Source organism: Hevea brasiliensis, chromosome 14 (genome assembly GCF_030052815.1).
Source record: "Hevea brasiliensis isolate MT/VB/25A 57/8 chromosome 14, ASM3005281v1, whole genome shotgun sequence".
In the NCBI taxonomy this organism is placed as follows: Eukaryota; Viridiplantae; Streptophyta; class Magnoliopsida; order Malpighiales; family Euphorbiaceae; genus Hevea; species Hevea brasiliensis.
Window position 1 is genome coordinate 77737044 of NC_079506.1, and position 16292 is coordinate 77753335.

A 16292-nucleotide genomic window follows, 5' to 3' on the forward strand; every position below is an offset into this window, starting at 1 on the left:
ATCTTTAGCCTCTATTTGGTAGTAATTGATTGAAAGAGAGAATCGTTACTGCCCTTTTTGTCATTTTCAACATTCCTATGCTGTTATGATCATCCAGTAGCTTTCTCGCCTCTTTCTCATGCCAAGAACTCTTCAATAGGTGTTGATTTCATCGAGTATTGAAGGAGGATTGGAAAATCAAAATTTTGAGCAATAGAATCTGTGTGTTTTAGTGGTGCTGTGAGAAATAATTGCCTATAACAGCTTCTGCAAGTGTGTAGGTTTTATATTGTTTAGATTGTTTCTTTTAAATCAGATATTCTAAGAGTGTTAAGATATCATTTAATTCGGCTAAGTTGTCTGTGTTGGAATTTCTTAAATGGTCAATTTGCAAGTTCTAGGCCTTGTTTGTATTAGTATTAAGATGTTTAATTAAAATGAAATCAATTCATTATTGTTTATTTGACAAGGGGTTATGATTGTGATTAAGTTGGAAAATGCAGGCAATTTTGTAATTAGTTAGCTATGTCAAGTGATGAGTTTAAAGGGAATTAATAAATTATAATGCCATGTTATTGTTGAATCAAGAATGATAAATGTGTGTGTGTGTGTGTGTTAGCTGTGTCAAGTGATGAGTTTAAAGGGAATTAATAAATTATAATACCATGTTGTGGTTAAATTAAGAATGATAAATATATACATATATATATATATATATATGTATGTATGTATGTATGTATGTATGTATGTATGTATGTATGTATATGTGTGTGTGTGTGTGTGTGTGTGTGTGTGTATTAATAAATTATAATGCCATTTTGTGGTTGAATCAAGAATGATAAATATATTTGTGTGTGTGTAATGCCTTGTTGTGGTTGAACCAAGAATGATAAATATATCTATGTGTGTATGTTTGTGTAATGCCATGTTATGGTTGAATCAAGAATGATGAATATATCTATGCACGTGTGTGTGTGTGTGTGTGTGTAATGCCATGTTGTGGTTGAATCAAGAATGATAAATATATCTCTGTGTGTGTGTGTGTGTGTGTGTGTGATGTCATGTTGTGGTTGAATCAAGAATGATGAATATATCTATGTGTGTATATGTGTAATGCCATGTTGTGGTTAAATCAAGAATGATAAATATATTTGTGTGTGTGTGTGTGTGTGTGTGTGGTTGGCTTGTACTTAATCAGAAGCTTGAATTGGGAAGTCAGGTATAGACTTAAGCATTAACTTGGAATTATTTTATGAATTAAGAATTCAATCATGGATCTCAATGTTATTGAGAAAGAGAGTCATTTATAGAGTGCTTTAGAAGTGAAGTTATGAAGGCAATTGCTGGCCAGTCTATGCTTCTTTGGAAAGTGGATCAAGTTTGTTATTCTTGTTATGTTATCCTATATTGAGAGCATTTTTTAATCTTTAAACCTTGAATGTTGAGTTGAGTTTGAAGAATTAAATGGTAAATAGTCCAGTTAGCTTTGATAAATTGTTTCATATGTGGTTGTAAATTAAGTTATTTGAGGAAGTTAGCATGTGATAAAAAGGAATAGGGAAATGGAAGTCCACATTACTATGTTAATTGTCGTATGAATGACAGAAGTCCATGGAAATTTGATGCATTTGCATTGTATAGGCATTTAAGGATAGCATTTGTTGCATTTTCATTCATGTTTAACTAGTTTGTGCATAGTTTTAAACATTTTTTATTATATTTTGAAAAAAAACCTATTAATCTAACCTAAGACCTTGATTTTTATATTATATCAAGTGTATTGATGAATCCCAAGAACCAAAGATGAGTCTGGATGAAGTTCGAAAGGTGAAAGTCGAGTTTTAGAAGCAAAAGGAATTGCATGGGGCTTGTAATCATATTGCATGGCCCGTGCAATATGGCACTATAGAATACAAAGTGCATGGCTTGTGCAAAATGACCCGTACAATCCCTTGTACCCTGTGCAACCTTCTGTACAAAGGAAATCCAAGAAATAAAGGCAACAAAACGTTACATAGCCCTACCATGTGCAATGTTGCATGGGCCATGCAATGACTCCAAACAGGAATTTCAACCTGACTTTTCTTCCTTTTCACTAAATCCAGAAGGCTTCTAAGACTTTTAAGACTCTGAAATAAGGGTTTTTACACCATATATAAATACAATAAATCAAGGTTTCAATGAGGATCAACATTTTTACATTTAAGAGAACACATTACCTTCAAGAGAAGCGAGAGGAGAAACGGATCTGCAAGCTTTTCAGTTGAAGTTTCAAAAGTCCAAGGCTACAATTTTTCATCTATGTTATTTCATTCTATTTTCTTCTCATGTTTTCCTTATTATTTTATAAACTTAATTATAAAACTCACCATGCATGAGTAGTTTTCTTTATTTTAGGGCTAGGGATGTAGCATTTTCAATTTAGTTATGAATTTGGTTTTATTTTATTTAATATATTGGGTATTTTATTCTTAAAATCAATCTCGTGTTCTTAATGCATGCTTTGTGTTGAGTTTCACTTAGTATTGATTCTATATATTAATTGAAGGACTAAAAAGTAAAGATTAATATTGGAATAACAGGATTTAAAACTTACGATTCTTGATCTAGAGCTAGGCTGGAATTCTATGTGGATTTAATAATTAATTAAGTAATTTAATGAGTTTTAATTGATTTAATCACTATGAAAGTAGAGTTTAAGTTAGTTAAGATACAACTTGAGTGCCTTGAGAGAGGACTTGAGATAACTTAGGATTAATTCCCTTCAAAGTAATAAATTATTATTTATTAAATGAATTGGATTAGGTCTATAATTGATTGAAATGTGAATCATTAACTTTGTAATTTTTAATTCATTGATATTTAGTTTAGTTAATTAGTTTATATTTGCTTTTAGTGATAATTAGTTTTAGTTTAATCATCCCTTTCAAATTCAATAGTCTAAATAATTATATTTGCTATGTAGTTTGGTACTCAACACGGTTTTAATGGGAACGATAATCTACTCATCATTTTATTATTTGTTAACGATCCGTGCACTTACAAAATTTTGCACAACAAAATTAGAAGAGCTTATGAATTTAAACATTATAAATTGACATTTTGAAGTTTGGAAAATGTTGATGGATATATATACACACACATATACGCTGTGAGGCTTTGCGCAGGCATCTTATTGGTTTATGTTGTGTTGTGTTTTGTTAAGGCTCTTTAGAGCTAGTTTCAGTTGGGATGCTGCCAAAATTTTTTTAGAATTTTTAGGATTAGATTCTTTCATTTTAAACATCTTGATAGCATTTTAGAATTTTATATTTATTCCTGAAATCCAATTTCTTGTTATAGGATATTGTGCTCTAGTAGTGGGTCCTAGAGATACTTTTGTCGATTAATTTGTTCATTTTCAATTCAGTTTTGTCTTCGATACCAGGTAAGTGGATAAATATTTAAATTTACATTATATATGTTATTTTCTCATTATGAAAATAGGAACAAAAAATTATAGTTATGTGTTTATTAATTAAAAAAAATAAGATTTACAGTTATAGCTAAATAAATGATCGAATATATTCAATATATGCACCGAATAGATAGTATCTTGATGACAAGTAATTTATTTTCAGCTCAGCTTATCTTTATATTGTTTTTGGGATAGTGCTGGACATACAGATAGCGTTTGGGGCGAATATCAGGTGATTGCCCTTTGGGGGTAACTTTACACATGTGTATGATCAGCATTTTTATTGCTTTTGGGCTGTTAGTGTCATTATAAAGCCCAAGATACCAGTATTACTCTCAGACTGCCAGATTTTTATTTTATTATCTACAATAAGCGTATTGCCAGTATATTAGAATATTACAAATTTTATGATATTTTAGGAAGAATAATTCAATAATATTTTTAGAGAATGAATTTTATTTTAACTTAATTATGTGATTTTGAAATAATTGATATTTATTCAGGTGATCTATTTTGACATAGTATGCTGTGTTATTAAATACCAAAACCTTGTTTTCTTCCCTTTATTATCTATTTATCCATTCATTAAATTTATACTCACCTTTTTTTATTTTAACTAGTTTTTATTAGCACGTGTGCTGCACAAGTGTATGTTTTTTTTTTAAAAAAAGTTTAATATTATTATTTAAACTTTTAAATAATATTTATAATTTAATGGCATGTCTCATTTCATGAAAATTTTAAATAATAAAATTATTTAATTTAAAACATTTTTATTAACGTGTAATTATTTTTCATTGAGTATTGATTTTACAATATTAACTGAATTAATATTAAATATATATATATATATATATTAATTTTGTAAAAATATTATTTTTCTAATTAAAATTATTTACATATAGCAAGGGCTTTCTAAAAGTAAGAAAAATTGTTGTGTGGAACCTCTCTATATATAAATAAAATAATAAAAATAAATTATCGATTTTTTTATACAAATGTAAGACGCGTACTAATTATTAATGGTTAAAGTTAACAAATAAAAGAAATTAAAGAGAAATTATTAAATAATTTAATTTAGCATTTTATTTGTAAATTAAATATATAAAATTATTTTAATAATAATATCATTATGAATAAATTTGTTATTTAATTTTTAATTATAATTTTATATTTATATAATTACAAATAAAAATGAATGATGCGAGTGATTTAATTAACTTAGTTAACTTAGTTTAAATGATGTGTTAGACTAAATTTATCTTAAAAAATCTTTTAAAATTAAGGATATGTTTGGCATTACTGTTAGAATTATTGTTGAAAAAATTACTTTTTTAGATATACTAGTTAGAGAGTATTAAAAAATATTTAAAATTAAATTTAATAAGTTTTAGTCATAAGAATACTAAAATAACAAAATAGTTTTTTTCAAACTGCTTGGCATTACTGTTGAAACTACGAAAATTACTTTTTTTTAATATACTAGTTAGAAAGTATTAAAAAATAATTTAAAATTAAATTTGATAAGTTTTAGTTATAAGAATACTAAAATAATAAAATAAATTTTTTCAAATTATTTTTTCAATAGCATCTAAAATAATACTTTTATTCAGAAAAGTAATTTCAGTCATTTAAACACAATGCCAAACAGGCATTAAAATGATGAATTTATTTAAAAAAGTAATTTTGAATCTCGTAACGTAATGCTAAACAGGCATTAAATTTTTGAAAATAAAAAAATACAAAATATATATTTAATAATAAAATTTTATTTTCTATTTTATCTATACCTTGAAGCCACGTCGCACGCTTCTTCGTCTTTGGTTGAGCGTACTTGAATTTGGTCTTTCTAATCTGTAATTAAAATCTAAAATATCATTCAATCCAAAATATAACTTGGAAAATTCAATCCTTCCCAAATTTAATTTATTTCTTCATTCTCAAATCTTCATATTCATTGTTTCCTTGCCCTTCATCTTCAATTTGAATTTTTTTATTCTTATCTTCAATTACTTTAAAATGTAAAGCAGTAATTTTTTTTTTTTTATCATATTTGTCAAGCAGTAATTCTTCAACATGAAAAGCAGTATTTCTCATCCAAACAATACAAGGGATTTTTTTTTTTTTTTCATTTCTCCCTTTTATTTTCTCTTCATTTTCACAGGACAATTAAGGATTCAAATAAAGGGTTAAGGATTTAAACAAAGGGTTAGTGTTTTGTAATGCAATAGAGTTCATTTTAGAGTGCAATTGTTTCAACTTTTGATAATATAGTTTCATTAATTTTTATCTTTAAATTTTAAAAGAGCTATTGATATGGGATTAACAAGTTTAAATCATGCTTAATTAATCTATGTATGTGTGTTGTCTTCTCTTAAGTGCCTTAATAGTGATTGTGATTTTCTTTCTATACATATGTAATAAGCACTATAATTTGGTGATGAAGTATCAAACTAATAGCACAGTCAATGTTGATGAAAGAACAAAAACAAGCATAGGCCAATTGCTGCATATTGTAAATACATTGCTAAAGAAAAACAAAGAACATAACAAAATCTAAGAGAGAGAGAGAGAGAGAGAGGCCTTGAAATGACTAATCAATACACTGAGTGGCTTACCAAGGCTCTGTTTCCATGTGCTCCATATTGTTATGACTTAATGATTAAGAAATATATATATATATATATATATATATATATATATATATATATATATATATATTTTTTTTTTTTTTTTATCTTCTACTTTTAATTTTAACAATTTTATTTAATTTAAAAAATATTATTGCAATTCTATTCAATTTTTTCAATCAAATCTTTCAACTTCATTTTTCAATTGATTCATAGACTCTCATGACTATTCAACCTCATTATTATTACTAACTATCACTCCAGCTTCATTATATATGATACCCAGAATACATTAAAATTCTTAATTGTTTAGATAAATCATATGGTTTTATTTACTCTCTCTCTTTATTTTTATTAAGAAAGTGTTTGATTTAATTTATAAGTCAGTCAAATCTATTAATTTTTAGGTAGAAAGTCATAAATAATTTAGTATTTAATTTGACTTATAAAAACTACTTAAAATAAGTTAAAAGTCATAAATAAAATACATTTTACTTATTACTTATCTACTTATTTTAAAATTACCTTTTGACCGAGTAAACGATTATATTATCCCAACAATTTCTAAAAATATTAACATTATCTTCATTTTAACAACTATAACACTAAATGATATACACTTTTTGTTATTTTGATAGGTTAAATTCTTTTACCTTTTAACCAAATAATTACCTTTTTACCTACTTATTTATAAAATTAATTTTAAGTAGTTTGACCAAATAATTACTTATTTATTTTTAAATTAACTTATAAATTAAAAAATATATTTTAAGTCAAAAGTTAAAAGTAAGTAATTAAGCCAAACACCCATTTAAATCTCACGATTGTTTAATTTCTCATATGTGCCAAAATGAAACTTAGGAGGTATGGTATTCATGAGTGGCCATGGATAAAACAAAAAATGAAGTTGAAGGTTCAATTAGTTAAAAATCAGATACAATTGCAACAATTTTTTATAATCAGGATCCAGTTGTTAAAATTAAAATTCATAAATACAATTGAAAAACAAAAAAAAAAATTAGACTTTTTATTTTTAATCATTAGACCTATTTCCATTAGTTGTTTTATTTTCTCAATTTCATGAACAATATGGAAGGGTCAAAGTAACATGATTTCAGGAAAGTATTTATTCCCCCACAGTCAAGATAGTTAAAACATTATGCTAATAAAATAGACCCTCTAACTTTAGGCTATGCCATACCAAACATGACCTTAGTACTTACATTATTATTTTGATTATGTCATATTAAACATGACCCTCTAATCTCAACTAAAATTTGGAGAGTCCAATTCAACTCGGTACACACACTTGAATAATATATCTCTACACATATTACAACCAAAGGTAAATTTGTAGTCACATAGGAGTGTCTAAGAGGTAAGGTCGAAATACCTGCACATATAAATTTAAGAAAATTAATACAACTTCTTGCCAGGAGGAACTCACTGCACTAAAAATTATCTCTTTTTGTTACCTAGAGAAAACTAGTTAAACAGAAATAAATGTTTTATTCAGAGAGTTATAATATTGAGTAAAATTATAAGTTCTTTATCTGTCTAGCATTAATACAATCCTAGCATGAATAATGCAATACCGAACACATAGAACTTACAAATCACCAAAATTTATGTATAATAAGATAATTTAGAGTTACATGCACCATAGACATGCGAATGCAATGCAGACACACCACAAAAAAGGGTCATCTTGATCACTGAATCTACAACATCAATAAAAGCAAACATATAACGAGTCCAACTCAACTCTGAGAACCTAAATACAATAAATAGGGAGCCTAGCTCCACCTTCTCATACACATTCACACGTACGCGCGCTCGTGCACACAAGCACACAAACAATCTAGGCTAGTAAGCATCCTACCATTGACAACCTACCCCTCACCCATATACATATCCTGAGATGTAGTGCAAGCTGCCATGGACAACCTCTACATATATATATTGGACAGAAAATTCAAAAATTTAGAGATTTTCATGATTATAACCAAAACTTTAAATCGTATGTATCATAATAAAATCTTGGTTAGTTATCACAATTGTGGCCAAAGGGATAATTAAATTTTGAAAAGTTAATGGTAAATTATAATATAATTCCTGAAGTTTTAATTGATTAACAAAATAATTTATTGGTTTTAACTTTATATTTAAATATTTTTTATTTATTATACAACATATTTTTATAATATAAAATGTATTTATAATATTTATAAGTGATCCAAATCACATTCAATTGAATTAAAAAAATTAATTTTCTCTTTTTTTAATCAAAATTCAAATTGATCATGTCAATCTAAGTAGATTAATTTCGAATTGAATTAAAATATATGTAACTCTAATTAGTGGATTATGTTTTGATTTTATTTTAAATTTTATGAATCTGCAGGGGTTTAGTTGCAAAATTTTTTTAAGAAAATATTATTATAAAGATATAATATTCTGATGGCTATTTCTATTCTTTTATATACTAATTTGAATTTTTTTTATATTTCTAAAAGCTAATGTGGAAGTTGTGTTAATTTCTTTATTTTTTTTTTACCGTTTTTAATGATTTTTATTTTATAAAATTTTCATTAAATAAAAATATAATAACAAAATAAATAGGAGTTAGAAAAACTCCGCAGCAACGGGCAGGCACTATGCATATAATTAAAAAAATTATATTAACATTAATTTAAAAGATTATTTATAGAATTATAAAAAAAAACTAATTAGTCATAACTGGTAGGATTATTTTAATAATTAGCTAAAAATACTCGTATATATATATGTTTGTCATAATTAATGAAAAAAAATAATCCAAATAAAATGCGAAGAAAAATATGTATAGAAATTAGGATGATACTGAGTAGATACCCAGTGAAAATCATCCAACTCGAATATGAAACTCAATTAATATTATTAAAGCTCGAACTTGTCTCAAACTCGATTAAAATTTATTTTTAACTACTCGAATCCGTCTCAAATCTGATTATTATTATCCAAAAAAATCTCAAACCTATTTAATTTTATATATTTTTAATTAATAATTTACATAAAAAATTATTTGAATAATAATTTATATTTTAAAAATTTAATAATTTCATAAAATATTTAAAATTCTATTTTTTATAAAATAAATATATAAAAATTTATAAATATTATTAAAAGATATATATTTTTTATATTTAATTAAGTATTATATAAATAGGTTTAGGTAACGGATATCCAACTTGTAAAACCTAAATCCAACTCGAACCTATTACAGATATTATTTTTCAAACCTAAACCTATCTCAAATCTGATAATATAATATCTAAATTCGTCCTATTAAGATTTTACTGGATTAGATACTCATAAAAATTTGATTCGTTGCCATCCTTAATAGAAATGAAAGCAATATGTAACAATAAATGTCTAACATATAAAATCTAAATCTAATCCGAATCTGTTACAAATATTATTTTTTTAAATTCAAATTTAATTATATAATACTTAAATTCATTCTATTAAGATTCTATTACATCATATAGTCATAAAAATTCGACACATTTGCCATCCCTGATAGAAATGAAAGCTGGGGATAACACACACTACACAAAGTCCCAGTCTGTGTCCTTGCATTTTTAAAAGCTAAAACAACAGATTGGCGCCTAAAGATAACTCATTGAAACACAAAATAAAGAAAACAGGGGAAAGAGATTTATTTATATCTGGCTTGCGACGAAGATGCTGGAGCTGAAGTACAGTGATAAGGCTGGGACTAATCAACTTCAAAGTAATGATTTTCATAAAAAAGAATAAAAAAACTGATGTGATTTGGATGACTTATAAATATATTTTATATCATATAATAAATAAAAAGTATTTAAATACGTATAAATCAATAATCTATTTTATTAATCAAATAAAACTCCAAAAATTAGATTATAATTTTCTGTTAACTTTTTAAATTTTATTTTAATCCCTTTGATTATATTTATATATAGTGAATACATGGACATACCAAAACATATAAAATGCTATTGAAATTAAAAAAATATTCAAAAATCTAACTCACAAAGCTAACAAGTATATAGTACCTTGATTAATTAGGAAGAGGTAGAAATGTAGCCCCGATCACCTATTCAAAATGTACAAAACAATAATTACCATACAAACAGAAATAAGAAATAAAGGCATAATGGATTCAAAACAATACCCTAAAATTCTGCTAAAATTTTGTAGAATTTTTTCAGTACCTACGATCCAATTCTCTACAAGAAAATACAATAATAAAGCAACAACATCACCAATGGCCTCAGACCCATAATGCTGTGTATTCAATGCCCATTCAAGACTTACAAGGTTTACCTAAATAATTTTTGTCCACAATTCTCTGCTATGCCTAAACCCTAATACCGAATGAACAATTATCTGTATAGCCTCAAAAATTCTAAAAATTTTCTTGGAGTCCATCATGTGGTCCTTAAGTTATCCCAATTCATTTTAAATAATTTTATAGAGTTAGGAATATTTTATTAAACTACATTAAGTAGCCCTAACTTATTGTGAGGTTGAGTGGAACTAAGAGAGGAGAATTGACGAGATCACGAGTGGGGAAATGGGAAAGAAGAGAAAAATCAAGAGGGGAGAGGAGCCATGAAAGAAAGGAAACTGGGAAAGTAAAAGTTAAATGTAAAGCAAAAGTTAAATGCTGTGTTTGAAGGATTTCGGTTCGGTTGAATTTCATTGATTTTTTTTTTCTCTTTAAAGTTCGAGTTGATAGATTTAAATTTATAAAAATAAAAATTGAACTGAATTATCTAATAAATTAAATAAAAATTGCAAATTACATCAATTTGATCGATTTTTTTATTTGAATTGAATTTTGCTTACATGAGTGTAACAATTAGAACACAACTTAGAGGCCACCAAACCAAAAAGAGGAAAAAAAAAAAAAAAAAAAACCTTAATGGCCAAAGAAGCTAAATCATTTTTGTATTTTTTTTAATATTATCTAAAGCCATTAGTTTTAGCAATTTTATCCAATTTGCCAAAAATTATTGTAATTCTATCCAAGTTTTTTTAGTTGATTCTTCGACTCTACTTTTTAATTGATTTATAGTAACTCACAATGATCCAACCTTACTGCTGTTATCATTACTTTTTAATGGGATCGTGCACGGTCTTCTGTGTTCTGAATCAAATTAAAAAATTATATTGAATTAAAATTATTTTAATATTTAAATTTAATTTTAATTTTTCACTGAAAATCAAATTAGAATTACACAAAAATCGTATCAAATTGAAATCAAATTGAGAATAAAATTTATATATATGTTTTTTAGATGTATTATATATTTTTAATATATATATACACATATAATTATGAAATAAATAAAATATAATATTTTATTTTATTTCTCTATATTTTCTTAATACTTTTAACTATTAATATATTAAATTACTTTATAATCCTTAATTATAAATGTAGATTATCCTATATATATATATATATATATATATATATATATATATATATATATATTAATTAATAATTATATTTATATATTATAATTAAATATTATATAATTAATAAATAGTTAAAATATATATTATAATATGTTTATATTATTATATTATATAATATATTTAATTATAAATTATATGAACACCTTATAATTTAATATTATATAATTTAAAAATAACTTAAAGATATATTATATGATATATTATGTATTAATATCCCATTCAAAATTTAAATGCTAATTTAAATACGACTTTTTAAGGAAATAACTACATCAAATTGTTTCAAGATTTGAAAATCGAATCGAAATCATACCAAATCGAATCAAAATTGAAAAATTAAGAACCAAATTAAAACCGAAATAATAAAAAACCGAATCAAAACTATACCGAAATTTCAATTTGATTTTAATTTCTAAATAGACCCAAAACCAAATCAGAATCGCATGCCCCCTACTTTTTAACTTCATTTTGGCATCCATAATGTTTCAAAATTCTTAACTATTTGGTCAAATAGGATAGTTTTGTTGACCCACTCTTTCTTCTTCTCATCATCAAATTTTCGTCACTATTTGGCGTTCTAGTTTTTATTTTCTTATTATATTTAATTTATAAAATCATCAAAATTTGAAGGATTTGTTCAAATAGAAAATTGTTTAAAAACAATAATTAATACTATTTTTGCATTGTTAGCGTTATAATTTTATTGTTAAAAAAAAAAATTCACTTGAGTAAAGTATATTATGAAGAATTAATCCATTTGCGCTACACTTGAGATATATTCAAAGACTTCTACAAGCATTTTCCATAATAATAATAATAATAATAATAATAATAATAATAATAATAATATAAATAGAAGAACTTTTACCTATAATTTTGATTTTTCTTCAGTCTCCCCAGGTCCAAGGATAGGCCGTCCCTAATTTTCTGCAACTTGGTGACAGCCTCACTAATGCCCATTCTTTCTGAAGGTGAATACATAGAACATGCCAACCCAATACTTAGAATTGAGGCAATGGATTCTTGAATATATTGTGCAAATGCTTCCTCCTTTTCTCCTCCAAAAATCTGTGGATCTACAATCTCCATAACCCGATTCGTCAATGCCATTCTAACATAGTTATGGAGGTCTATGCCATCTTCGAACATGTTATCAGTGGGTCTCTTTCCTGTGAACATTTCTAGCAAGAGAATTCCATAGCTGTACAGGTCACCAAATTCGGAGACTTGGCTCCCTAAACCATATTCTGCAACACAAACCATTTATACATACCATTAATATATATATTAACTATATGATGAAGTTGATAAGAAATCTTTTTAAGATAAGGCTCATTAACTTGTCACTCAGGATTATAATATAATTAGCTCCAGAGGTTTGAGCCATATAATTTCCTGAGAAACTTGCCCATTCCTAACTGATTGCAAAACATCTATGAATTGTTCATTAATACTTGACATGTTCTTGGAATCTTTGAGTATTTTCAATAGACAATTTCTTTTTTGAATCTTTGTATCACACCAAATATATATTACTCTTAACGATTTTGACAAATTAGAAAGCTTCTTTTCATAATAGAAATATGAAAAAGATCAAGTGAGGTACCTGGAGCCGCATACCCAATTGATCCTTTCACTACTAGAGAGCTTCTTTCGCTGTCTTCACCAAGAAACCTAACCAATCCAAAATCACCAACATGAGCAATCATGGATGAGTCCAAAAGGATATTGCTCGGTTTTACATCACAATGAACTATTGGCTTATGGCAACCATGATGAAGATAGTTGAGTGCATAAGCCACATCAATTGCAATATTTATCCTCTGAAGAATTGTTAGATTCCTGGTCTCAATGCATGTCTCATCTGCGGTGATCCCATTAGCTGGATGTAGCCATTGTTCAAGGCTCCCATTAACCATGAAGTCGTACACCAAAGCCTTGAAATCATTACCTTGAAAATCAACACTCGAACAAGCAGTTAATATCTTGACAAGATTTCGATGCCTGATATTTCTCAAGGCTTCGCATTCAGCTATAAAACTCTTGAAAGCACCTTGGCGTTGAAGGTTTAGAACTTTGACAGCTACAGGACTTTCTTCTTGATCAAATTTTGCTTTGTAAACGCATCCAAAACTTCCACTTCCAATCAAATTGGATGAAGAAAACCCATCGGTTGCTTTCAAGATGCTTCTATAAGAAACTCTTTGAGGAGAATCCTCATTCGAGGAAGGGCCTATAGGAAGTTCCTTGTTGGCTTTTCTTAACCGAAAGGTAAGGAAACAAAGTAGCAGTGCTATTGCAGAAAGCCCACAACTCACAGGAATAACTACTTTCAGGACAACAGGGAAGCTTTGTTTCTTTGTACTGCATGTTGGCAATTCTAATTCTGGTATGCCTCCACAAAGCAAATGGTTTCCTGCCAAGGAAATTTCACTTGCATTCTTGAAGACACCATTGTTTGGAACTTCACCCTCAAAATTATTGAAGGAAAGATTCAAATTCCTTAAGAACATGAAGCTCTCCAAATATCTTGGAATTGGACCAGACAAGTTGTTTCTTGAAAGATCTAAATCTTCAAGGCCTCTCAATGACATCAAGGAAGGAACAGTACCTTGAAAGAAGTTACCCTCCATTAGTAAACTTACCAAGCTTGTACAACTGCTAAGACTGCTAGGAATATTGCCAGATATCATGTTATTAGAAACATCAAAAGTAACAAGATTCTTCAAAGTAGTAAATTCTGAAGGTAATGAACCATTCAGATTGTTATAAGATAGGTCTAAAAAAGTTAGTGAGGGCAAGCTGTTGAAAATCTCGTTAGGTATGAGCCCAGAGATGTTGGTTTGATAAATATAGAGCTTGGATAAGCGTCGGCATTCACTTAGTCTTAAAGGTATGTTCCCAATCAAAGGATTCTGTCCTAGGTAGAGGTCACCAATCATAGTCAAATTTCCTAGAGAGGAAGGGATGTTGCCTGTGAGTTTATTTCCTGATAAATTCAAGAATTGGAGCTTTCGAAGTTTGCCAATTTTGTCAGGGATTGTACCCGTTAGTTCATTGCTCCCCATGCTCAACATTTCTAGATTGAAAAGATTTGTTAAGCCATCAGGAATATTTCCAAATATTCGATTTCTTTCTAGTGTCATAAATACAAGTTGGTTTGAAAGGTTGGCTATAGAATTTGGCAACATCCCACCAAAGTTATTGTCGTTTAGACCCAATCGACGCAAATTGGTACAATTTGTGAGATAGGACAGGAAACTCAACCCATTAAAATCTGCTATTCCGCTTCCAAGATTATTTTCTGAAATGCCTAACCAGTACAGATTCACCAATCTTCCCAACTGAGGAACTTTTCCTTCAAAGTAATTCTTCCCAATCATGATTGCAGATAGTTCCTGAGCATTAGACAGGGAAGCAGGAATGGGTCCATTAAATTTATTATTGAAAAGGTTAAGCCTCTGTAGGTTTGGAAGTGTAAATCCCAAGTCTGAGGGAAGACTCCCCTGGAGTAGGTTTAGTGGTACAGAGAATATTTTGATAGAAGAAAGATTGTAAATAGAGGAAGGGATTGTACCAGACAACATATTGAGTCCAAGCGCTAAAACCCTTAACTTCACTAACCGGCCAAGAGAGTCTGGGATCGTCCCTCCGAACTTGTTACCTGCGGCTCGGACGATTTCAAGAGATGATAAATTGCCAAGGAAAGGTGGAACTCCTCCTGTCAGATTGTTTTCAGGGATAACAAGTTGCTGGAGCTTGAACAAAGACTCCAACTCCTTTGGTATACTTCCCACCAGCTTGTTACCTCCTAAACCAAGGTACACAACGTTGGTGCAGTGAGATATATTGGATGGGATTTCGCCGGTGAAGGAATTGTTCTCCAAGCTTAACACTCGAAGTCTGAACAAATTCCCCAATTCTTGAGGGATTTGACCACTGAAGCCATTGTTAAGCAGGCTTAATGTTTTAAGAAAGCTGAGATTTCCAAGCAGTGGAGATAAGGACCCAACAAGCTTCTTCTCCTGTAAATCGAGCACTGTAACCCTCCAGTGCCTACGACCGCATGTGACACCAAACCAGTCACAGAAATGGACAGAATTATTCCATGAGCTCATGACGTGAAGTGGATCATCTGTTATCTTGTCCTTGAAAGCTAGTAAAGCTGTTCGATCAGTCTCATTTCCACCGAGAGAGGATGCGGCTATTGCTGTGAAACCATGATTACTCTGGCAAATCAGGTAAGAGAGAAGAATGGCATGGATGAAAAGAGACATTATCACTGAACCTCCAGCAACCATCTCTATAATATTTACTTGATTACTTGGCGATCGCTTCTATGTATAGTGATTACTTGACAGGCGATCGCTTCTATGTATAGCTTTAAGTGCATTATATTAAATTAATAAGCGCGTGTAAGAAATATTTTTAGTACTTTACAAATAATATATATATATATATATATATAGAGAGAGAGAGAGTACTGCTAAATAGCTCAATTTGAGTTAACTCAAATGATACTAATGTATATAGTTTTACTATTATACCCTTAAAAGAAAGAGAGGAAACAGCTTAAAAATAACTTCAAAGCTTGGAGTTGTTGAAGTAGCTTATTTAATGGCTCATGCAAAGGAAAGTGTGCATGCAATAAGCTATTATTGCTTGCAGCCATGCACACAATTCAAGAATTGATGATTTGAGAAGTGTGTCTATTGCAT

General features: G+C 28.3%; 1 protein-coding gene across 1 annotated transcript; it reads right to left on the reverse strand.

Annotated features, from left to right (window-relative positions):
- Positions 1 to 7205: 7205 nt before the first annotated feature.
- On the reverse strand, positions 7206 to 15892 carry LOC131172494 (probable LRR receptor-like serine/threonine-protein kinase At3g47570). Its single transcript, XM_058133344.1, has 4 exons — positions 13181 to 15892; positions 12443 to 12821; positions 10146 to 10186; positions 7206 to 7459 (listed from the first exon to the last, which is right to left on the reverse strand). The coding sequence occupies exons 1-3, from the start codon at positions 15873 to 15875 to the stop codon at positions 10183 to 10185; spliced, it is 3078 nt and encodes a 1025-aa protein (XP_057989327.1). The 5' UTR covers positions 15876 to 15892; the 3' UTR covers positions 7206 to 7459; positions 10146 to 10182.
- Between the last annotated feature and the right edge of the window lie 400 nt (positions 15893 to 16292).

Bases quoted from the DNA above. Each gene is read 5' to 3' on its own strand.
- LOC131172494 (XM_058133344.1), bottom strand. From the start codon at position 15,875: ATGGTTGCTGGAGGTTCAGTGATAATGTCTCTTTTCATCCATGCCATT. The intron at 12,822-13,180 runs GTACCTCACTTG...TTTGTGTTGCAG, and splicing joins AATTGGGTATGCGGCTCCAG to AATATGGTTTAGGGAGCCAA.